The sequence below is a fragment of the Ambystoma mexicanum genome, chromosome 4p (genome assembly GCF_040938575.1).
Source record: "Ambystoma mexicanum isolate Mex_15411 chromosome 4p, UKY_AmexF1_1, whole genome shotgun sequence".
Classification (NCBI taxonomy): Eukaryota; Metazoa; Chordata; class Amphibia; order Caudata; family Ambystomatidae; genus Ambystoma; species Ambystoma mexicanum.
Window position 1 is genome coordinate 815,086,442 of NC_090927.1, and position 23,970 is coordinate 815,110,411.

The 23,970-nt window shown below is 46.8% G+C and overlaps 1 protein-coding gene across 3 annotated transcripts in view; it reads right to left on the bottom strand.

Moving 5' to 3' along the window:
- The window catches only part of RARS2 (arginyl-tRNA synthetase 2, mitochondrial), an 816,998-nt gene that overhangs the window by 551,216 nt on the left and 241,812 nt on the right, over positions 1–23,970 (bottom strand). For all 3 annotated transcript variants that reach the window (XM_069606382.1, XM_069606383.1, XM_069606384.1), the window contains exon 6: positions 1,960–2,015. In XM_069606382.1, the coding sequence (XP_069462483.1) occupies positions 1,960–2,015 (56 nt within the window). The remainder of the gene's footprint in view (positions 1–1,959; positions 2,016–23,970) is intronic.

Consider the following 23,970-nt stretch of genomic DNA (forward strand, 5'->3'; position numbering starts at 1 on the left):
ATGGTGAGAATGGTAGTGTTGGATCCGAGTAAGTTGGGAGTGCTGGAAATAATAATCAAAGGGATGTGCAAAAGAACGATGACCAGAAGTATTGTCATGATCTAGATAGAGGGTTTTGTGGAAATGATAGAGGGGTTTGAATGAAATGGGATTTGCCAGTTTTGTAGGGGTTGTTGGATTTAGACAGGAGAGAGGTTATGGGAGGAAGCATGACAGAGGTATTATAGCCTATAAGGGCCTTAGGGATGTAGTCCGCTTCTTCCTCTACCCTTGCCATAGTACAGTATCTCACCTGGGGTATTTCCCTGAGCATAACCCAGGGGACCCAGGTGATCCTCCCTTGCTCATTCACCCCCAGGGTTGGGATCTGAGAGCGCCAGCCTTTCCCTGGTGACCTGAATAAGGGCTTCTTGAGGTCTAATTGGGGAAAACACCCTCGGGTTTCTCACAAAAGTCACTCACGGTTTTTGTGGGGTGCCCAAGCTGCTGCAGCAAAATGCTGGCCCAACTGGGCGATAGTCACTTGCCATTCCAAAGACAAGTGTTATCTTCCCTATATGTCTCGAGGGTGCAGTCACTCTTATTACACACCCCAGCCCAAGGCAGGTATGTGCCATGAGCTAATCCCCAGCACAGACTGGACAAGAGAACGCCACATGCTCAGCATTCTCACAAGGCCACCACAGACTCGGTGTTCTTGGTAAGTAGCTATAGCTTTGACACTAGGGGAGGGTTCCTGGATCAGACTCTCAGAGCCTTTCAGGTTCTTGATGCTCAAAGAGCTCCCTGACTCAGGTGGTCCTCCAGCAAGTCTTCAATATTTTCATTGCTGGGTTTGGTGGCTCCACTGGAATACTGATCATGGCTCCCAGCTAGCCTAAAACTCTTTTTACTGGTTCCCTTTTTCTCTCCCGTTCAGGTCTTATTTAGGTTCTTGGTGGGTTTTCCAGTCCCATCAGAATGCAGATTATGGCTCTTAGCTAATCTCAGAGACTGGCCCTAGTCCCTCCAAGAAGTAACTAATAGGGTGTGTGGTCAGCATGCATAATTTTCATCTAGGAACTAGCCATCCTAGAATCAAGTGGCTCTGTCATGGCGGACATCTGATTCCGCTACAAGTTCCTCCATATGTGTGTGGTATACTGAGTAGATAAAATAAGGTCTGATTTGCAGACGGTGCTGCCCCAATACCTCTCTTTCCATTATCCTACGATTCCCTGGCATTATCCTTTTGTACTAAAGTCTGGGATGGGGGTGAACAAAGTTGTGGGGGATCTTTATCATTGAATCTTAGTGTTGGAAGAAACAGATGAAAAAGGGGTGAGAGGTCATGGAGGATCTTTCAAGTAACACCAACAGGATTAGCATCACTGAGCAAGTGCCTTTCCACGACTGCAATGGTGTCTTTCGCCCTGGGTTTCCTTGTTTTACAGTGCAACTTTGCCTTAGTTCTCTCTCTCCGATATAGTTTCTCTAATATTCTGCTTCTCCTGCCCTCTGATGAGGGCCATAAAAAAAAAAAAAGAGGCTTGACTCTAAACAGGGATTATATTCCACCTCAGGGTTCCAAGAAGCATACACGCAACTCAAACTTTGCTCTAGCTCATTATATGTTACTTGGAAGGCACTGGAGGGATACATCCCTGTTCATAGCTACCCAGCTACAATTCTTTATGAGGGATTGTCAGAAAAAAAAAATAGTGGAAATATTTCAGGAGTGGAACCATAAATCTTTGTAAAATGAGTATTGCATTGCACATCTCTATGAGTCCATGTTCATCAGGCCTTGGGGTCGGTCGGGTCAGGTCGCGCCAAAGCCAAGCCTTGAAATCAGAATGTTACAAATCAAGCTATTCACAGGAGTTGCATCCTTTATAACTTTGGCTTAACACTTTAGAACAGATTCCCTGCCAGAGAACAAAACATTCCATGCTTGGTGTTGGAGTAGATAGCACTTACCAATTATTGTGGAACGCAAATGTCCAACATGAAACCTTTTCGCAACATTGGGTGAGCTGCAATAAACATCATACATTGTTTTTAAAAAGAGAACATGCATACAGGTTTTAAATGTACATGATACATCAGCTGTCCTGGCACAAACAAATGCACATTTAGGGTGAGGCAATTAGCATAATATTCAACAAGCTAGCATAATATCCCCCCCACACCAACAACCATAGTATGAGGTTTTCTTGCATTCCATAAACACATTTCAACAGCTATTTTTATTTCTTAAGAATAAAGTCTAACACCACCTTCAAAATTATTACCAAAGGTATTAATTACAACTAGGCTAGTCAGTTAGTGTGCATTCTCTCAGCTATCACAGAGTGAAAATCAAATTACACAACACACACAAACTTGACAGGAGTGTGTCCGCACACTGGTGCAGTCTATGCCAAGCAATTCAAAGCTTTCAAACAAGCCGGCAGCGTTAAACCCGTCTCTAATGATTTGGAGGGAAAACAAATCAAACTGCAGACTCAGGAATGGAGCTCTGAGAGTTGGGAGCTATATTGCCCATCCTTGTAGAAGAGAGGTTCCTGGTTAGCTTGACACCAACAGCTGTTCAGGCAAGTGGTGCTATACAAGCATTCCTATGTTGCATTACCTCAGTGTGTCTACAAATGCGCATAAGGAAACCTCAAGAAGTCTTTAAAGAATAATGGCCCCTATGTACAGGAGAAATTCTGTAAGTATATTTATGGCAGCTATGTATTAGCTACTCGTTCGCCCAAGGTAGCTCCTGCTCAACAAATCCTTGGTTGGACCCTTGAGGCCAATTATTACTTCTTTTGAAGTAAAGAGGATCCATAATTAAAAGTTCCATGCATTGATTGAAATACTGATATTCAAATAAATAATGCAAACTGTACCCACCATGGGATTTCATTCTGTGTGCCTGAAAGCCAAAAGGGAATCAAAATATAGTGTCTGAAACAAATCTCGATATCGCAAAAATGTGAGCCCACACAATACAAGAGCTCAACTTAACTGGAATTTCCCATCCCACAATCATGACCCGTTCGTTAACCCTCAACTGGTCTCAAGAGTGTGTCATTGGTTTCAAGAGTTTGTCACTGTTTCCGTTTTGATGGATGTGATGAATCGTTGGAATTTGTCCCTTCTCCCCAAGGGGGAGCTGCCGCCGCCCCGACCTTTCTTGTGATGCTAGGGAGGTGTCATGGACTCAGGGCAAGAACCACAACTGACATCATTCAAAGGGTCCAGCCTTTGGCGCCAGGCTCATGAGAAAGTGTGCTCTGCACACTTTTTTTCTAGTGCACGTGCTATTTCATCTCTTGCTGAGCCCCCACGTGCACCCAGGCCGGGCGTGGCCATAGGAATGCATTGGGCTACATGTGCAGCCTCTTCTGGGAGTGGCAGGGTGGTGCCATCAAGCAGAGCAAAGGGGCGCAGAGCAAAGGGGCGTGGCTGGGACCAGGCTATTTAAGTCTGCCCCGCCTGCATGCCAGCGCTTTGCATTAGTCTGTTCATGAAGCGTAACGCTCACTGCCGCATGGAGCGCTTCTTACCTGTTTTTCCAGCAAAACCATTGCCAGAGATGCATCCTACCTTCGCCTGAAGCTCATTTTACCCACTTTCAGCAACACCATCTACCATCGCCTAGAGCGCTCCTACCTGACTCCAGCAATACTACCGCTTGCAGCGCTCCTTACCTGTTCCGGAGTTTGAACACTTACGCTGGAGTTCTCCTTGGCCAGCATCCTTGCAGCTACAGTCCTCCATTACCCGCCGACAGGTCTTCGGACAGCTGCTCCTTGTCAGGCGTCGCCAGGCCATACCTGCAGAAGAAAAGGATAATTAAGGTCAGAAACCACATACAGACTATTCGATAAGGTTGCGCGCTACATAACTCTCGCGCTGACCTTAGGGCTCAAACTTACCATCTATTTGTGACATTGTAGACTCCTCTGGGCTCTATTCGGGCTCACTTCCAGCAGCACCACTCCGCTGGGCCTTCATCGCCTACTGGGGAGAAAGAAAACATTACTAGGGATATGAACAATTATGTGGAAAAAACATTGCTAACAAATACAGACAATAATCATTGTTGAAGAACACTTACCTTAGAAGTGAATCAGTCACAGCCGGTCTGGGCTGCCACGCACAGGGGCCAGTGAAGGAACTAGACCCAATTAAAGCACCCTTGCACTTGAGAAGCAGGACGGAGAGCTCATCATCATAGTTTAACAGGTGAGACTATATGGGCAAACGAATGCTCACCACGTTCTGGTAAGAAGGGTTCGAGAACTACAGCCATATCACAGCATCCTCACGACCTTTCGTATCCTTACAGAGGCAGCTCCAACCATCAGAGCAGTGCACAACACGGGAGCAGTGGAAGAAGCCTGAGCCAGGGAAGCCAGATCCTGGGAGGGCTGCAACCGTTCCCCAACGTCCCCGCAGAGACCAGGTGAGTAACAGGAGGTGAGCCCACTCTGCAACATACTCCCTAGGGGTTGAGGCAAATGGGACCTCTCCGGGAGGGACTCCCTTTAGGCAAAGGTGCTCCCGTTCCTGTGAGCAACTCCCTAGATAACATGCCAATATCACCTCTTCAAACATATCCTATAGAGATTTCTTTGAAGAAAAAAATCAGTATGTGCTGTCAACATGAAACCGTGAATATTCCTTTAACTAAGATGAGGAAGATGACCTTTGGAGACGCAGGGAAGTCCCACGGCTACGTAGCATATGAAAGGGGAGGAGCCTGGAGATGAGAGAGGGAAGCCCGCAAGTTACGAATTAGCCTGCACGCTGGGACTGAACAGAGGCTGGACCCTCCACGTCCTAAGCTTGTGAGAGACCAGGAACCAGAGAGCGTGCAGTGTCTCAACGGCGAGAAGGAGAGAGGCAAAGTTGAAAACAATGTGTCCTAGAAGGTGGGAAAGAAACGAGTAGGAGAGTGGTGGCATGGCCATAAAACACTTGTGGTGCACCTGCTGTCCTATAAACAACACTGATACCGCTCAAGAAAAAATTTAGCAAACCGATAACTGAAAAGCCAGAGTGCCTTCAAATATAGTGGCACGGAGGAAGTGACGTGAAGGAAACTTCAGAGGCCAACTTGACGAAGCAGAGAAAGACGACCAGGAGAGAACAGAGAACCCAGTGACGTTATCCCTAAAAGCCACAGGTAACAGGAAAGACGGGAGACCCGGGAGGAGGGCAGAACAATTATTTGAGGACTCATACTCGTCCCAGCTCAAATAAAGAGACTTTACGATTAAAACACAGTGCAACAAATGAGTGGGATTACAGGACCAACCATGCTCGGCCCAGTCATGACAACACACTTACCAAGAAAGAAGTAAATGAGAATAATTCTTGAAGAGTATGTACTCGTATCAATCAAGGTCGAAGAGTGACCAATATGAGAGCAAATAAGAATTCATTATTCGAACAATCGTATTTGCCCCAATAAAGGAGAAGAGTATATCAAATTAAGGTCTGGAAGATCAAGTAAGAATCATTATGGGAATGATCATACTTGTCCCAGTACAGATGAAACTAAAATATTATAAGCCAGTGAAGCCAATAAGAAGCACTAGCTGGGGTACCCACGTTGCCTGTGTGCTGATCGAGTGGTGTCTCATGTGCCCTGGAGGATGTTGCTTTTGTCCTATGGTCGGCAAGTCATGCTGCTGTTTGTTGTTGTGTTTCAGAAGATCTTGATATTGATTTTCGCTTTGCATAAGATGGAGCTTTTCCAAGTGATGTTGGTTTTTTTTCCAGCATGTTTCAGTCACTGAATGGCTTCAGCACATTTGAGAAAATGTCAAAAAAGATTGATTGATTGTGCTCTCTTCTCGTGAATGAACTTAAGTGTAACTTTGCCATTTCCCATAGTTGGAGTGACGTGATACATCTTTTTTTTTTGTATTCCCTTTAAAAAATGCTTTAACACTTTTGAACTGTATACAGTAGTAATACATTTCAAAGGAATAACCAACACATCAAACATGTTGCTAATTTTGCCTCCTTGTACCTACTGTAGTGAATCGGGGTGAGCATCAGTAAATGAGGGAGTGTACGGAGTGAATTTTTTGCATCCAAACAGACTACAATCTTGCCCCAGACAAAATTTGGTAGCAGTGGGTTCAACGGTGGGGATTTCGACTAAGTAAAGAAGAGAGGCCAATAACCAGAGAAAGTATCAAAGGAGAGGCTTGCCCATACTGGATAACCCTACCAGGGGAAAATATACGATATGATATGGCATTTATAAAGCACCTGTACAACAAGAGAAATGGTATAATTGATAAAGAAAGTCGAAAGGAAAAAATAATGGAAATCTATAACGAAAGAGAAGAAAGGAAAGCCCCAGAAAGTACTGAATAAACAGTGTAAATTGATAAAAGCAGTCACCAGAGATTATTTGAAGATAACCGAACTGAAGTTCCGAAGAAGCAAATACACCAGGAGAAAGAAGTCATTCTCCTGTCCTTAGTTATTAGTTTAGTGGTAGGGTCAGATAGGGTTAGTTTGAACTGTGGGCAGATTATTTTAAGACTTTCACTGACAAGCAACTTAGTTTGTTAGGTAGGGACATCTCATTGTATAGGGAAAGATAGACATTTATCGTATTCTTTAATAAACAAGCCAGCAAAATGAATCAGAGTCTGTCTCTTTCTTCTGACCCACCACATAGAGGAAGGAGAAGAGGCGTGCAACAAAATGTAGTTTTGCCAAATGGTTGAACTACTCATTGCTTTTGGGAATGTTTGTAATTAAAACCTCTTTAAAGCAATAGCTAATTTCTAATAAATTACATGTTACAAGTTAGGGGGAAAAAGTGGTGGCAATTCTATTAGCGCCATTTTTGTGGGCGGTAACAGAATAACTGCAGTTTTTCCTGCACCACCGAACTGTACATTTTGAGGCAAGTTGGAGGATTTACATCAAGCAAGAAGCTGGAAGTTAATCCGACAGTTTACCTCTAAAAACTCCACGTATTTGTCGTGCAGTAAATCTGCGTGCAGTAAATCTAATGCATGAGCGGCCTATTCCAATGAAAACCGCCTTGCTCCACCATCAAAGCGGAGAGGTAATCATCTGAATAGGGTGCTGCGCCGTGGGCGCTTTTAAAAACAAAAGGGCGCCTGCAGCGCTTTCTCCAACCACGCCAGCTCAGGGGAGCCCTTGAAAGACTCCACCAAGCTGCCATGGCAGGGGGCTAATGGCAGCCCGGGCTGTTGCCCGGACCGCCCTGCCCTAAGGCCAGCCCTGGTAAGGAGCTGACCCGAATGGCATGAGGGCGGATCTTCTGAAAGATCAATTTGGGAAGCCTATACTAAGTGAATTGCTTGAACACAGTTCCAAAGAGCAGTCCCAGAGCAAATCCCAAGTGGGCACCAAAACACTGTAGCAAGGGAAATCCAAAAGGGAATTCAATCCCCAGACCAGTAAGTTACACAGATGCAAGGCACAGTAGGGAGACCAAAAAACAATCCAGAAAGGCAATCAGAGGTCAAAATCCAAAAGAAGATGGAACACATGCTACTCACAGGTAAGGCAACGTTGAGAAGTGTTTCTTTTCCGTTAGTCTTGGTTTCAAATGATAAACGGCTCTTAGCACGTCTCGGCACCTCTGGTTCAACGTCATCACGTCACTGATGATGTCATTACGTCCAGCGTGATGCCCCTATGTATATGGCATAATGCCTGGTCCGGTGCCATGGCAACTGTCACGGAAGCCATCAGGTACCAGGGAGCAAACCGCGGTCTGCACAGCTCCTGACACAGATACTCATTTTTTCATTCAGGTGTTTTATAGAGTTACATAATCACCTTGCAGAGACTTTAATGGGAGGCTGGGTTTGTGGTTGGAGTTCTGTGTCATTTTATCCCAAATACGATGGCACTGGTCACTGGACTTAGACTGCTCAAAATGAGAATTCGACAAGTTTGAGAGGGTGACTTGTAAAATGGTAAGAATTCAGAATATGTGCATTACGGCTGTGCTACGGTACATCTCTTGACAAATAATTCAACGTATTTATCAGTCCAGAACTCATCATCATTGGGAAGCTGCAATGTTTATTTCAGCAAGGTGCTGACAACACTCTTTCTGTGCAACTTTGTGTACACGTGGGAAAGAGCACCACTCACTGTTGCTACCAGCTGTTTCAATGATGTTGAATGGAGAATTATATATGTAGGCTGGAAATAAAATGCAACAAACCAGAAACCCTTTCTTATGTTTTAACCTACCCTGGGTCTGAGGCCATTCCCTATGTATGTGTGAGCTTGAGTCCAGAATGTTTTGTGTGGTGCATTCCATGATGAATGTTACGGTATGAGTGCCAATGTTCTCCCTCTGCCAGTTGGAAAATGAGCTGGACAGAGGGGGACCGGTGGATGCTTCCCTCCCTTATGTACTTATCCTGCCTGTAACTTATTACCTGTGACTTATGTACCACGAACCCACTAAAGTCTCTTAACCCAACCTGGTCTCCTGGCTCATCATTGCAACCCCTCAACCTGCGCTGTAACACTGGTGACGAGGATTTTGGTGATTGAGGTGTACCTGGAGCTGAAAAGCAGCAAGAAAGGACAGAAAAGAAGCAAACTTGTGCCAGAAGGAATATGGTGCACAGGAAGTTGCCCACCAAAAAGGAGTGAGGAACCAGAAGCATCCACCGGCCCCCTCCACCCCCCAGACCCAAGGTGAGCGCGCCCCATGTCCTGCATGACTGATTAGTGAGGGACATTTATAGTGATTTTGGGGGCAGCGCTGTTCCACTTCATTTGTTCTGCCATTTGTCACATCAGCGCTTTTGAAAATAATGAGGCACAGGCGCATTTTTATTTAGGCCCTTCATAAGGTCTCAGTGGCGTGTTGTTAGCAGAGCAAGGGGTCGGGGGAACAAAAGAGTGACTTTGATTGTCAGTAGTGGAAGTCCAAAAGACTGTCACAGCAGCGTTTGGAAAATGCTGTGATTAGAAGGGGCTGCTAATTACAATTGACACTAACCAGAAGTGAAAGGCACACGCTGCTCAGCTGGAGATAACCATTTATTATATTCAGCGGCGTTATTTTGTTGTGTGCGACTTTGGGGATGCAAGCAGAAATCCCAGCTGTGGCATAGGCGACGGTTGGTCTAGAGAGCTCCGTCTGTGGCCCTGCTCTCCATATGACTGATGACATCACTATTCTGCTGGGGGTGTCGGCGATGAACACAATGCAAATGGAATGTTACTGCTAGCGTTCGGTATTACTGGATTGTTACATGTGCTGCAAGTACTGGAGGAAGCAGTGTATGGTAAAGAACATTCCGACGTAATTCAACGTGTACCAGGCATCTAAAAGAATGGTCGGAAACACACATTTGTGTGTCATGAGAGATTCAAGGCTTTCAACAAAGGCTTTCAACATGAAGGTCGCGGGTGTTTTTTTTTTTTATTAGCACTCCAAACTTTGTCTGATCGGATCTTCAAGGAAGTGTTTCTGCTTTTCGATCTTTTGAAAGTGTAATGTGCAGGCTCAAAATGTTTTGCCTTGTGTACATTACAATTTTTTAGTCACATTAGCATTTTTTTTTTTTTTTTGATCGGATATTTAAGAGTTGCAAGCAACATGCAATGAACTCATGCAAAGTTTCTTTATATTGTAAATGCAAAGGCCATCTCATGCTAAAATGTTGTTTGGAAAATGAAAATGAAGGCACTGCATCACTTTGGGAATGTGATATATGAAAACATGGGTCACATTTTGCAGGCATTGTGGCGTAGTTTTTATGGTTTGTTATATGGCATTCTATAACATGCTTCTGGGAAAGGAGTTTCCTGTTTTTGTGCCAATAGCGTTGGCAGGAGTGTGGGAATTAGTTCCAATTTTGTCGGTACATTACTTTGTGTAAAACTCTGGTTTGGTCAAGTTTAGAGTTGGTTCGGGAACCATATGCTGTAGAGGTGACAACAAGTGCTGATTTTGTTGTTTGGGGTGCACCAATAGAGTTTCCCGTTCGGTACTATGGATAGACATGGTAATTTACTAAGTTTGGTGGCGCCAATTGGTGTTGGTGCATCATTGTAACAATGTGGTGTTGGCATTGTTTGGGAATGTGGTTCCCGTATCAGTAGCTCCAAATTGATTTGACATTGTACCAAGGATATAATGTTGCATGGTGGCAAGCCACACATGGTGGCCATTTAGTGACACAGCGCCACTGACAAGGGTGTTTTGGTCTTGGTGTACCTCATGAGGTAGCACGTGAAATGCTCTGTCCAGGCACATTACCACTGCTAGTGGTATTTGCGGTAGGGTGCCACTACATTTAGGGTCAGTAGTGACTATTGGTCAAAGTATTTCATGGTACCAAAACTGGTTTTGGCAAAATGTTTTGGATCATGTTGAATTTAGGCAGCCAATAGAAAAGTTACCTTATGAAATGTCAAGTGTTTGTTTTCTTTATGCACTAACCCAAATTCTCTCCACAGGCACATTAATACAAAGACTCTGCAAGCATTACATTTTGAACTCTTATTGTGGCGCAACTAAAATTCCGGATATTCAAAATTTGTAATGCTGAATTCATCTTGTAACTATATGGATTTTGGGAGTGTTTTGGGAGAACTGCATATCTGTATCATAGTCACTTGAAAATGTTTGTTCTCAACCTAATTTTGTTTCCACAGTAATTTTAAAAAGAAAAGTGGACTCTGCAAGAATGATTTTGGGACTCGCTATGGTGATTTACTTACAATGTCTTATATTCCCAAAAGTCATTCTGAATTTGTTCATTAATTGTTTTAGGAGTAACTGTGTGAGTAATTAAAGTTGACCACCTGAATGATTGCGGTTGTATGTTTGTCTGAGTGTCAGTGTGTGATGACACGCAGTGCACTCTAGTTGCAATGCTATTAGGCATCAGAACTAAGGTGCCTATGTCTTGTGCTCAGCTGCGGCGGGCAGTCAGTAGAGTCATGGGTAAATGCTCAGGTGAGCATTGGTTGTTCGAAGTCTGTGGCCAGGTTACAGACCTGGTATTGTGTTGGCACACTGCTTGCGTCAATTTGTTGGTAAGTAAATTTTGACCTTTTGGTTGGGTATCAACTTTGGTGATCTACGTCATCGATATTGTGCTTGGTGCCCAGCAGTATGTTATGTTGAGGCTCATTGTGCCTCAATAGGTTTATGCTTTAGGCAGATAGAGGGTTTAACCCTGTGGTTTCTTCAGGAAGCTGTTGATTTGGTGAAGGTTGATACAGGGTTAATGAGGTGATGCAGGTGGTTAGGATTGCTTATATGACTGTGGGCTGGTCCCCTGTAGATGAGTTCCATAATTGGCCATTATGGTTCTGGTGAGTGTTTTTGTAGTGTTTTAGCTATTCATAGCTATATTATGGAATTGGTAGGGAATAGCATTTTGCTTTCAGTTGTTTGCAGGATGGGTTTTGGAAGAATATAGTTCTTTGAGATTTATGTGTTCATTGACTTCTTCCCCTGCTTTTCTCCTTTATTGTATTGTTATGAAAGGGGGGAGATGTGTTATGTTTTAACCTACCCTGGGTCTGAGGCCATTCCCTATGTATGTGTGAGCTTGAGTCCAGAATGTTTTGTGTGGTGCATTCCATGTAGAATGTTATGGTATGAGTGCCAAGGTTCTCCCTCTGCCAGTTGGAAAATGAGCTGGACAGAGGGGGACCGGTGGATGCTTCCCTCCCTTATGTACTTATCCTGCCTGTAACTTATTACCTGTGACTTATGTACCACGAACCCACTAAAGTCTCTTAACCCAACCTGGTCTCCTGGCTCATCATTGCAACCCCTCAACTTGCGTTCTAACACCCTTTTAGTGAGTCTTAAGATAGGGACTGCGTAATGGCATTTCGCAGAGGTTGAATATTCATTTTTCCAACAGCAGTATATTCCAAAGTCCTAAAAGTACATTGAAACAGATCCACTTCATTTGCAAAGATTACAAACTTAAGGATGGGACAGGTAGAGTAAATGTGCAATAATAAGAATTAAAATACATTGCTGGTATTATTTCAAATAGAGTGAATAACTTGAATCTATGAATTTATGTTTGGTTCTTCTAATACTGTGGTAATAAGAAGTGCACAAAGCTAATAGGCATTATTTTCGTTATTTCCCCAGATCAACTGAAATCACAAAAGAAAACATGTTTGCCATTAATCATGAGATTTGGACTTAAAAGCACCTTTTCAGCTAACTGGGCCCAACCTCTTACGCGTTTCACTCCTACTGAAGTAACCTCTCTCATTTATCGATTACCATAGCCACTCATACTGAACACTGCCTTTGTACACCCACGTAGCTATGCTCAAACTCATCTTTTTGCTTTCACAGAATACCTACATTCCCCTTTGTATTCAATCAAATTGCCCCATGTCCATTGGACGACATCTCACAATGGCTGTTCTTCAGCCCACGGCCTTGTTTTGCCTTGTTGTATTCAACTAGCCTTGATAGGAGTGAGTTGGAAAGCTTTGTTCTCATTGCTGTACTGGAGCTTTGGTGTTAGTGCCATCTCAATGGGTTGCCCCTGACGACAATATGAGCATAATCCATGAGGTGCCACTGATCAGAATGTCCAGTGGCCCATGTTGGCCTAATCATGGAAATGCCATACCAGTGAACCAGAAGGGTTTGTCCAACTATCCAAAATGAGAGGAAAAGTGCACCATTTCAGGTCTACGATCAGGCGCTTAAAGAGTGTGGGCTTGGAAGCCAACTAAGCTAACCCCCTTTTTCCATCAATCCCACAGAAGGGAAGCAATGACCAGCAGAGTCAAGAGGACCAACGTAAGTCAGAGGAGGAAGTATCAGCAACTAGAAGATAGTTAAGAGGGAGTTTGGCGGTTCTCCCTTCCAGAGGTAAGTCCCAATTATAAAGGGGTTTGTTACGTGACTGCAGTAAAGCATCCTTAAAGGTGAGCAAGTGCATCTGTGCATGTGAAAGCACTGTCTACAATTTGTAGTAAATTGAATGAGCCCACCTTTCGATTGTCCACTGAAACCTCAATGGCACACCTATCAACCGGGCCATTGAGCATTCTGCAATGTCACAATGCAGTGCGACTGAACATACACTTAGCACCATACACTTAGTACTAGTTACTGAAACAGCCAACCATAACCATTGTGTCCGACAAGGCAAGTATTCAGGGCTCATCAGGAAGCGAGCCAGCACCAGTCCTACGCATGAGGGGTACAGAGGCAAAAGAGACTGACCCACTTTCTGCTCCCTTGCGCTAACGTGTCCTTGTAGACTTATCTCCAGCCTTGCCTTTTGATGCAGGTACCCACCAGGGTTTTCTCTCACTTTTGCATCCAATCTTAAGTGAAGCAGAGAAAAGATAACCAGGTCATTCAGACCTGCCACTCACACGGTAAAACATTAAACCCGGTCACGGCACTGCAGAGCCTAGAGTGCAGCAACAAGTGACAGAAATAGAGAGACATACGCTGCAGTCGCACACCGCTCCAATGTGGCAACCCACTGATCGGGGGCAGGGCAGAAGGCTGGAAATCCTGCAGTGGAAAATATCAAGCCCCTAGACCACCCGGGAGTAAGAAAAACACTTGAGCTATTACCCATCCTTACGGTGACGGTCCCAGGAAGCGGGCCTAGAAACATGAATGGTACCATTCAGTGCCAATGGTTCCGTGCAATAATGTCCCAGCAAAAATGTCGCCTGGCAAAGAAGTCGCCAAAAATAGGCGGTCTTTGCAGGGACATTATTACATTTCACATGCAGGGGTCACCCCTGCAACTACTAAACCTTTTTTTCAAGGGGATAGGCGGGACACCCCTGCTCCCCTTGACCCCATATATATGGTCACCATATATAATGTCACACCACGACCTGTTCCCGGCGACATTATGTATGGCGACCATATGTATGGGGACAATATCACCTGATACCGTGCCAGTGTCGCTATGGTCATTCTGCAGCAAGCCCATGAGGAGAAAGTGGGCAGGGCATTGCCCCCTTTTGAAGACCTCCCCATGCACATACACCTCCCAGGAGGGGAAGATAAAACAGGATTGGCTAGGGAACACTGGCCAATCAGGACAGAGCGAGGTACATTTAAGCAGGGGACTGGAAACAGGAAAATGTGGGAGAGGTCAGTAGTAAAGGTTGACCAAGCGACCAGCAGGAGGAAGCAGCAGCGTGTGGATGAGATTATTGGAACAGGTAAGGTATTGGTTTAGGAGTGATAGTGGTTCTCCAGCATGAGTGGGTGTATGTGTGAAATACGTGTTCAGTAAGGAGTGTGACGAATCCTTGGATGCCGTCACTTCTCCCAGAGCATGAGCCCCTTTCCCATGAGGCCAGGGAGGTGAGGCTGCTACCCAAAATGTTCCCCATGGGATCTTACTCAGCGGGAGGATCTCATGGGGAGAGACTCCCCCTCTGGGACCAAGGACGACCATCCAAAGAGAAACGCAGTATGCCCATCCTTCATCACCTCCACTCACCTCTTACACATCCTCCTATCCCTTCACTCAACCCTCTGTACCCCACACTTCCATTTGTTGCTGTAGCAATAACAACCTGGAAGACTCTGGGAAAAGGAAGAATAGGATTGACCTTAGGAAGATCTCCCTAGAAGATAGTGGGACAAGGAAGAGCAGGGATGACTATAGGGAGATCTCCCTGGAAGGCACTGGGATGAGGAGGACATGCAGAGGAGTGAGGAGTCCTCAAGTGAAAGTACCCACGCGTTCTAGGCTTTTTGATAATTCGAACATTAAAATCAAAGAAGGACTTTCCTTTGTGAGAATCCCTGCCAGGAAGAACCGCGAGCAAGGAAGTGGTTCGGCAGAGCACTGAGAAAAAGCCAGCAAGTGCGGCAGGAATGAGGGAGCCGAGATGTCCCTGTTCGCGCCAGCAAAGAGGAACAGGATGGAAGCTGGCCATGAGACGGTCCAGGCGCAAGACAAAGGTGGTTGGTGCGTGCAAGCCATAATGCGCACGTGGACGAAAGAGGCATGCTGTGGGAATACCGCAGCATGCCGGAAAGCCAGTGAAGCCAGGGAAAGACCGAAGTCAAAACTCAGAGAGCCCCAAACCAACCGAAGGAAGCCAGCAAGAACCCTAAAGGTATCTGGGTTGCTGGCAAGGGCACACAAATACCGAGCTCGGGTGAGGAGGGAAACACTGGGAATGAAACGCAAGTTTGGCTCTGGGTCCCACACCCAAAAAGCAAGTCATCCAAGTCATCTTCTTTGTGGCAGTACCTGGCAGAAGAGTGAACCAGGTTTGCCAAAGCCTGAGAAAGGCCAGGGGAAGGGAGGCATTCCCCAGCAGTTGCAAAATGTAATAACTTGACTGAGAAAGCCCAGGTGAAGAGAGACATTCCCCCTATGGTTGTGAACTGTAACAAGAAGCCTGAAAGCGGCCAGGGGATTGGAGGCATTCACCCACGGCAGTTGTGAATTGTAATAAGAAGTCTAAGAAAGGCCATGGAAGGGAGACATTCCACCTTCGGTTGTGAACTGTAACAAGAAGCTTGAAAAGAGCCAGGGGAAGGGGGGCATTCCCCCCGGCTGTTATAAACTGGATTAACAAGCTTGAGAAGACCTGGGTAAGGGACTCATTCACCCTTGCGTTGTAAACTGTCAAAGTAAGATCCAAGAAAGTCAGAACAGAGCTAAGGAAGGCCGGGCGAAGGGTGTCATTCACACTGGCTGTGTGCGAAGGAAAACACAGAGAGCCAGACACCTGGAGAAGGGAGTCATTCTCTTGGAAATCGAATTCACAAGACACCTGGAGAAGGGATGCATTCTCCAGCAACCCAGTAGTGAAAAGTGACTATGGGCAATAAGGAATGTTGATGTTTAAGCTGGAACGTTACCATTTAAAGTTGAATTGAGAACGTTGCTGCTTGTTTGACATTTCAACCTGGAATTTTTTGTGCATCTTGAAAATGGACTGAGACCTGCGGAAGGTTTTCACTTTATTTTCACATACAATAAAAGTTTATTCCAACAAACATGCCACCTACGTGTCAGTCTCCCCCTCATGCACCCTTACAGGAGTGAATGTAAGAAGGCTGGTACAGAGTGTAAGAAACCATTCCACAATATGATTGCCTCTCCTCAGGCCATTTTGTACTTTGGCATTCTTCCTGCCCTCTTGGGTCCAGAAGTGCCACATATGGAAAGCCCTTTGCTGGGCAAAGCCTTTGCTTTGCCAGGCAAAGTGGTGGTCTGTGTGTGTGTTGTAAGGTAGGCATGGTATGAAACAGTTAAGACAGACACAAGTGATCACAGTTCAAGGGTGTTTATTGAACTTCAAATGGTTTGGTTGCATGCCTATCTAAATCTAAAGCTATGGATGGAAGCCAGCTACAACCATCAAATAATAATAACAGTCCTAATCAAGTCTCTGCCAAGTAAAAGGGCCTAACTAATAAACTCATTGCCAGTCCTTACTTCTAAATAAAAAGGGATGTGGGACAATGGTGTATGCAAAAAGTAAAGTGTTCAAGAAATAATATGTCAGGACGGTTGAGCAGTTGGCTCCCCTTCTCCACGTTTTCAGCACAGGGCAAGGCAGCACGTTCGAGCTTTGCACACACTCTCAGCCACGGAGATACAGTTCAAAGCCCAGCCATGGCAAGTTACTTACCTGTAACTATTGTTCTCCAGCATGGGTCTGGCATGGACTCACATGCTCATGAATATTCCCAGTCGTCAGGCTGGGAATCCTCGGTAAAAAACAGTTTCGCTTCACTTACAAACTATATTTCTCCTCTAAACCAATCACTGTCTTCTGGGTCATTCTGCCCCCATCCAATGACAGCCCTCTCGCTAAGCCCCTCCTCTGACAGCCATCTTCAGATTTGGTAAGCACGTAAAGTGGCAGTACGACCAAGAAGAGAAGGGACGGAGGGAGGGGTTGCATGTGAATCCAAGCCAGACCCATGCTGGAGACCAATAGTTACAGGTAAGTAACTTGTTTCTTCTCCAGCATGGGGTCTGGCATGGATTCACGTGCTCATGAATAATGAATATGCAGCAGTACAACATTACACAGCCATGAGAGGTGGCAAGGCTCAACAGAAGCAATCAACCTTTACCTTGGGAACAGACTCACCTCAAGCAAACAGGTTGCATAGCACTGCTTGGCCGACTCTGGACTCCTCCCTGGAATCCTTGCCGATGCAGTAGAACTTCGTGAAGATGTGCGTTGACTTCCACATAGCAGCCCTGCAGATGTCCAGCAGGGGCACAGCAGCTAGAAATGCCATTGTCGCATCGATCGCTGTGGTGCAGTGAGCTCTCGGAAGGCCGTGCAGTGGTCAGTTCGCCAACCGATGACAGTGCATGATGCAGCCGGAGAGCAACCTTGAGATGGAAGCCTTGGACAAGGCCTTCCCATGGTCCACAGAAACAAAGTTCACAAACAGCTGTGAAGTCTTTCGAAAACTCTTTGTGCATGCCATATAGAACATCAGGGAATGAGCAACATCCAGCAAGTGCAAGGCCCTCTCAGCCGGTGACAAAGGTGACAAAGAAAACAGGTAAAGGATTGTTGAGGTGGAATTCCGACGGAACCTTTGGCATGACAGAGGGGTGTGTCCGCAGCACCACCCTCGATTCGTGGAAAGTCAGGTATGGCTGTTTGCAGGATAGGACCGGTATCTCACCCACCCTACTGGCGGAGGTGATGGCCACAAGGAAAGCCGTTTTCAACAAGAGGAACTTGAGAGGGGCCTGATGCACCGGCTCAAAGAGGGCCCCCATGAGCCTAATCAGAACCCTGATGAGTTCCCACGCCGGGGCAGGAGTCTTCACCAGGGGAAAATAACGAAAATGTCCTTTCAGGAATTCCTTGACGAGTGAATGAGACCAAAGTGAAAACCTTCCTGGAGACCTGGTGTAGAGGGAGATAGCTGCCATATGTACCTTGATCAAGGAGTACGCCAGCCCGGCCTTGGCCAAGGATAGAAAATATGGAAGAATCTGCAGGGCCCTGACCCTCAGAGGGGTAATCTTCTGCGACTGGCACCACGTAGCGAAACGCTTCCACTTGAGACCGTAGCACTTCAAAGTCGACGACGCCCTGGCCTTGGCGAGGACCTCACTGCAGTCCGCAGGCAAGTCATATCCTCCAAACTCTAGGGCTGCAGGAACCAAGCCCTCAGGTTGAGCGATCCTGGGTCATGATGCAGGACTGCGCCCCCTTCTCTAACGAGAAGATCAAGGACCGCTGGTAACTTGATCGGAGGCGACGCCGACAGGCTGAGAAGGTCCGGATACCAAATCTGCCTCAGCCATGCCTGGGCGATGAGTATCATCCTGCACAGACCCTGTATGAGTGTATTGATGACTTGTAGCAGGAGAGGCAACGGGGGAAACGCGTACAGAAACATCCCTTCCCACAGGAAGGAGAACGTGTCTCCCAGGCTCCTCGGTTGGTGGAATCTGCTGGCAAATTTCTGCATTTGGAGTTTGCGCTGTCACAAACAGATCGATCTGTGGCCTGCCCCACCTGGCGAAGATGTGGTCCACCTGGTCCTGCCAAAGTTCCCACTCGTGGCAGAAGCGCAATTCCCTGCTGAGGGAATCCGCAATGGTGTTCTTGACTCCTGCTAGGTGAAGAGGGACGATGAACATCTCTTGTTCGACCGCCCAGCAAACTAATTCCTGGTCTTCCCTGGAGAGCGCCGGGGATCGAGGGCCCTCTTGTTTCCTGATGTAGAACATCGTGGTGGTGCGGTCAGTGAAGATCCTCACCACCTTGCCCTTCAGAGACTTGAGGGCCCAGAACACTGCCCGTAGCTCCAGGATGTTGATATGGAGATCCATCTCCTCCGGTAGCCACAGGCCTCGGGTGTGCAGACATCCGATGTGGGCTCCCCAGCATTCCAGGGAAGCGTCCGTCTTGACCGTTTCCTGTAACGAAGGGTTCTGAAACCCCATGCCCCGGGTGATGTTAGAGCAGACGTCCCACCACCTTATCCCCCAATGGAACTCATCCAGAGTGATCTTGTCCGCAAAGTTTCTGGACACGTGTACCCACTGACCGTCCAGGAACTCCTGAAGAGGTTGAATCTGTAACCTGCAGAGCCGGATGAGGAAGATGCAAGACGACATCATGCCGAGCAACATATTGATGGTCTGCACCGTGGCCGTCTTCATAGACAAAAGCTGCTGCACCTTCCCCTGAATGGCCACTTACCTCTCCTCCGAAGGTGATGCTAGGCAGGACACTGTATGGAGTCTGGCCCCCAGGAACAGCACGTTCTGTGATGGTGTCAAGCAGGACTTTGGATAATTAATGGAGAATCCTAGGTCTGTCAGCAGCCAGTCATCGAGATACGGGTATGCGTGAATCCCCCATAGACGCAGATGGGCCGCTACTGGTGCCAGGCACTCCGTGAACACTCTGGGAGCCGACTACAAGTCGAAGGGTAGGGCCTTGAACTGGTAGTGAAGTCCTTGCACTACGAAGCATAGAAACTTCCAGTGTTTCCTGTGAATGCGGACATGGAAGTAGGCGCCCTCAAGGTCCAGCGACGTCAAGAAATCCCCTCTTTCCAGTTGGCCGGGCACGTGCTACAACGTAACCATCCTGAATTTCTGAGACTTGAGGTACTTGTTCAGATGTCGCAGGTCTAGAATGGGCCTCCAGCCCCTCAGTCTTCCCTCTTACCAAGAAGTATCTGCAATAGGCTCTGGAGTGCTGGGGAACCAACTCTATCACCCCTTTTCGTAGCTTGGCCCGTATTTCCTCCAAGAGCTGAGGGATGTGCTGCTCCAGACAGGCCACCGGAGGGATCCACAGACACATGTGCTGAAATTCCAGGCTGTCTTTGGGCGAGAGCATCCAGCACCCATCTCTCGATGGTGATCTTTTCCCACTCGAACTTAGTCAGCCAACTCTCCACTGGGGTGCACGGTTGGGGGCCCGACGTCTTGGCTGGTTTAGGCCTGCTTTGGCACCGGCGCCATGCAGGCCTGGGAACGGCCTCTGTGGGCTTCCTGGTCATGGATCTGGAGGGCTGACAGTACGAGAAGGAGAAACCTTTCGAAGATCTGCCTGACTTTCCCCTAGAGGAGCGAAAGGAAGAGCGGTGCTGCTGGAGGGTGCACAGGCCGTCTCCGTATCCGCATTGATGGCCTGCAGGGACTTGTCGATGACCTTCCCGAAAAGGTTATCTCCGTCAAAAGGCATGTCCAGTACCTTCGCTCAGACATCCTGGCGGAAATTCCTGGCCTTCATCCAGCCTTGGCGATGAAGGCCGACACTGTTCCCCATCTGCCGAAACCCCAGGTCGGATACGTCCAGGGCCACTGTGAGGGTCTGATCCGACGCTACCTCTACCTCCTGCAAGAGGGCGATCGCCTCCATCCTCTTGTCGTCAGGGAGGAACTCCAGAAATCGGACCCAGCTTGTACCACAGCTCCCCGTCATACCTGGCTAGGATCGGCAGGGCGTTGGCCGCCCTGATGGTGGATGCTACAGTGTAATTCACTTTCCTCCCAATGGTGTCCATCTTCTTACCCTCGCTGTTTGGAGGGACTGAAGATGAGGATGGGTTAGATGCCTCCCCTCCCCGCTCGCGGCCACCGAATCCACCGATGGTTGTGAACTCAGGCACTTGGGTGCAGATTCTGGCACCCAGTACTTCTTTTCCAGCCAATCCCGCTTGGCTGGAGCCGTGCAAGTGTTTTTCAAGAGGGCCAGGCCCTACTCCCACACGTCGTCCAGGAGGGGCGCCGCCATGATTGTCTTCCTCTTGGCCTCACGCTTCTTGTACAGGAAACCCTCCTTCCTGGTTTCTTCGGGCACAAGCTGGAACAGCTCAGAGGCTTATCATGTGCCGCCTGGGCCTTCTTGAACAGCTTGGCCTCCTTCTCCTCCGTCCATGGCTCCTCAGGCTTCTCAGACTTCTCCCGCAGCTTAGCTGGGTTGGACGACTTTCTCTTCGAGGAGGAGCTTGATTTCCAGCTGGCAATGGAGGTGGAAGGTGATGTCGATCGCGCCCTTTCTGCCATGTGACCCGCTTCCGCAGCATCCCCGGACATGCAGTGCTTGGCCTCATTTTGGGCCCCACGTAGATGAGGCGCCTTCAAAGGACTTAGAAGACCACTCCTTGGACCGACCGGCCTTGGCGTTCAGCCACACTGCCAGGCTACTGTGCCTGTCCTTTGACGTCTTCTTGGAGAAGCTGCGGCATATCTCGCAATCTCCTTCCTTGTGGTCCGCATGCAGGTCATAGAGGCATTGCAGGTGCTTGCCCTCCACAAACACATTTCGAAGCCTGCACTTGGTGCAGGACTTGAAGAGGGATCTTCCTTCTTCCTACTTCTCCGTCATGGTCGGAGGGTGCAAAGTAGGCCTGATGGCCTTCTGGAAACTTTGACGATCTTCGCCCTTGAGGGGCACTGAACTTCACAGACAACGGATCCCCACTGTCGGCAGATCGAGAGAAGAGCACACAGGCTCTGTTGAAACAAAAATAGAACCTTTTCTGCAAAAACACAAAAAAACATAGAAGTAGCTCGCAGAGCAAACTTTAGGACTCCCAACACTGAAGCGTGCTGTAAAAATCTGTTTGCAGTGCGAAAGACCCACCAAGCCTCTACTGGGTTATCCCCCTTTGTACTGGTATACAGAAGGAAATGATCAGGCATCCTAGTTATTCTTCGTGAAGAATCCAAAGGACCCAACAGTGGTCCATCTAGTGACCACCTGATGAACAACAAAGTGTATGGACATAGTGTGGAAATTAAATAAAGACACATCCGGAAGCAGCCCAAGTCAGGCAGGTGAGGGCTTACAATAAAGGGCCAAGACTACATGTCTTCCAAGTAGTAGAGCAAGTCAGTGTGCTATTGCGGAACAACCAACATAAAATGCTGGCAAGATGGCATGTCCCCTATACGATCACGGAAGTAGCATAGCGCCTGACCAACAAAGTATAAACAGGCCAACCAGAGGAAAATCTTCTAACTATATCACATCAATAAAGTCAAGGCATGAAGGGAGAGCAGCAGTCCCCAGCTGTTACTTCTGTATGCTAACAAGAGACATTGCCCAAAGGCCTGACCAACAAAAAAACAAGAGTTGGTGAAGGGGATCAACAACATTCCTGATGTGTTCTCCACCAAGTCTAGATGAGTTCTGGGATTTTTCCACCGGATACATACCAGTCCCAGACGAATAATCCAAAACGGCTACCAGAAGCCCAAAAACTATCATCACGGAAGAGCAAAAGCTAATGCTTGTCTTGGGCGTAATTGAAAGGTCACAGACTCTGATCTTCCCCTATTGTTCACACACCGAAGCAAGACCAGATGTGGCAACCCCACATAGACCTCCGCAGACTAAATGAAGTCTCGCAGTCCAACGCATATCCTAACATGCAAAGCAACTTGTGTTGAATGGAGGATGCCGATGGGTCTTGTTGACCGCTTGCATTCTTGGATAGGAGGAATTTCTTCTTAGGAACTGGTAAAGGACAGAAGTGTGCACAGTCTTGCATGAGAAGGTGAAGCAATGTTCGGAGTTCAGGGCTTTGTTGGAATAAATGTACAGTGTACTAATTAGGCCATTTGTTTAAAAATGTGGAGTGCATTGGAAATCAAAGAAGCCAAGAAAGAAACGCACATAGCAGTGATTCGGTTAACAACCTGAGAGACTGGTGTGTGAAAGAAAGTTTGAAGTGGCAACATTATATCGCAAGTCAAGGCTGCACGTGTGTGGATGAGACATGAAGAAAGGCAGACCTGTGAATGAACTTTGAAGGACAGTTGCGAAATCAGCAATACTGAGTAACGGAGTGGTCTGGGGAAAGGAAGAAGCCCAGTCGAAAGTCTCAGTGAAAGGTACATTGTTTGTAATGATAAAATGAGAACTGCAAAAGCGAAGTAAGCAAAATTAACTTGTAGAGAAGGGGAGAGAGAAAGTTGAACCTGGTCCTGCAGAGGTCTGTAAAGAAAGTCACGCACATTCAAATCTCTTCGACATCTGAAAGCGGTCTGAGCTCGGCTGAGGGAGAACCGAAATAAGCTTGGGGAGGGAGCCCCCTTGCAAGTTTTGTTGAACTTTGTTCTGGAGAGGTCTGAACCTGACAGAGGGAGGGCCTACGTGAACTTTTTGTTGAAACATTATTTGGAGGTTTGAAAAGAGAGACTTTAATGTGGAGGCCAGGCTGGCCTCGATACACATTTTGGAACTGTTTATTGTGTTGAAAGCCCGAGAGTGTCATCCTGCCTACAGGGACCGCCTTACTCCGTGTAGTCCAACGTGAGGAGGAGAGCTGGTTCTAACACTGATTTTTCCTTTACATACATTTCTCCTTTTATACACTTTTAGTACAAGAGATAGGGCAGGCATTAGGTTTTGTTAGCATAGGCAATTTTGATTTGACAGACTCCACTAGGACTGTTTTGTTTATCGTTTGGTGGCCGAGACTTCTTGCATCTTATAGGGCAAAGTAGGAGTTTTTCCAACCCCAGAAAATTCAATAAAGGTTTTACAAATTGTGCCAACTGGGTCAGTGTCATTCTTGTGATACCATGCCTCCCCTACAAATGGGATGACTAATTTGGTACATTGCCTTGCAGCATTGAACCAATCTCTTGCAGGGCTGAGCCTGTTTGTCATGGGATTGCAGATACAGATTTGTGTAAAATTAAAGCTGAATATTCCAGTCTGTTGGAGACTTCTTAAAAAGGTATCTATACCGAGTCAGTGGTCAGCTTAGACATTTCATTCTTGGGTGTAAGTTTACCAGATCTCATTAACAAAGAAAATTACTGTCATTACATATTGCACATTGTTTGTGTGTTGCAAATATATATTTAGACTTTGTAACCATACATTCTTCATCCGGCACAAAGTTACTTTGGCGGATACAGACCCCAAAAGTTCCCTTCTAGTCTGTGTTCTTGCTCTAATAGGATCACCTGCCTGATGTGTAGAGTGGCACATTGACTTCTCTGCGCC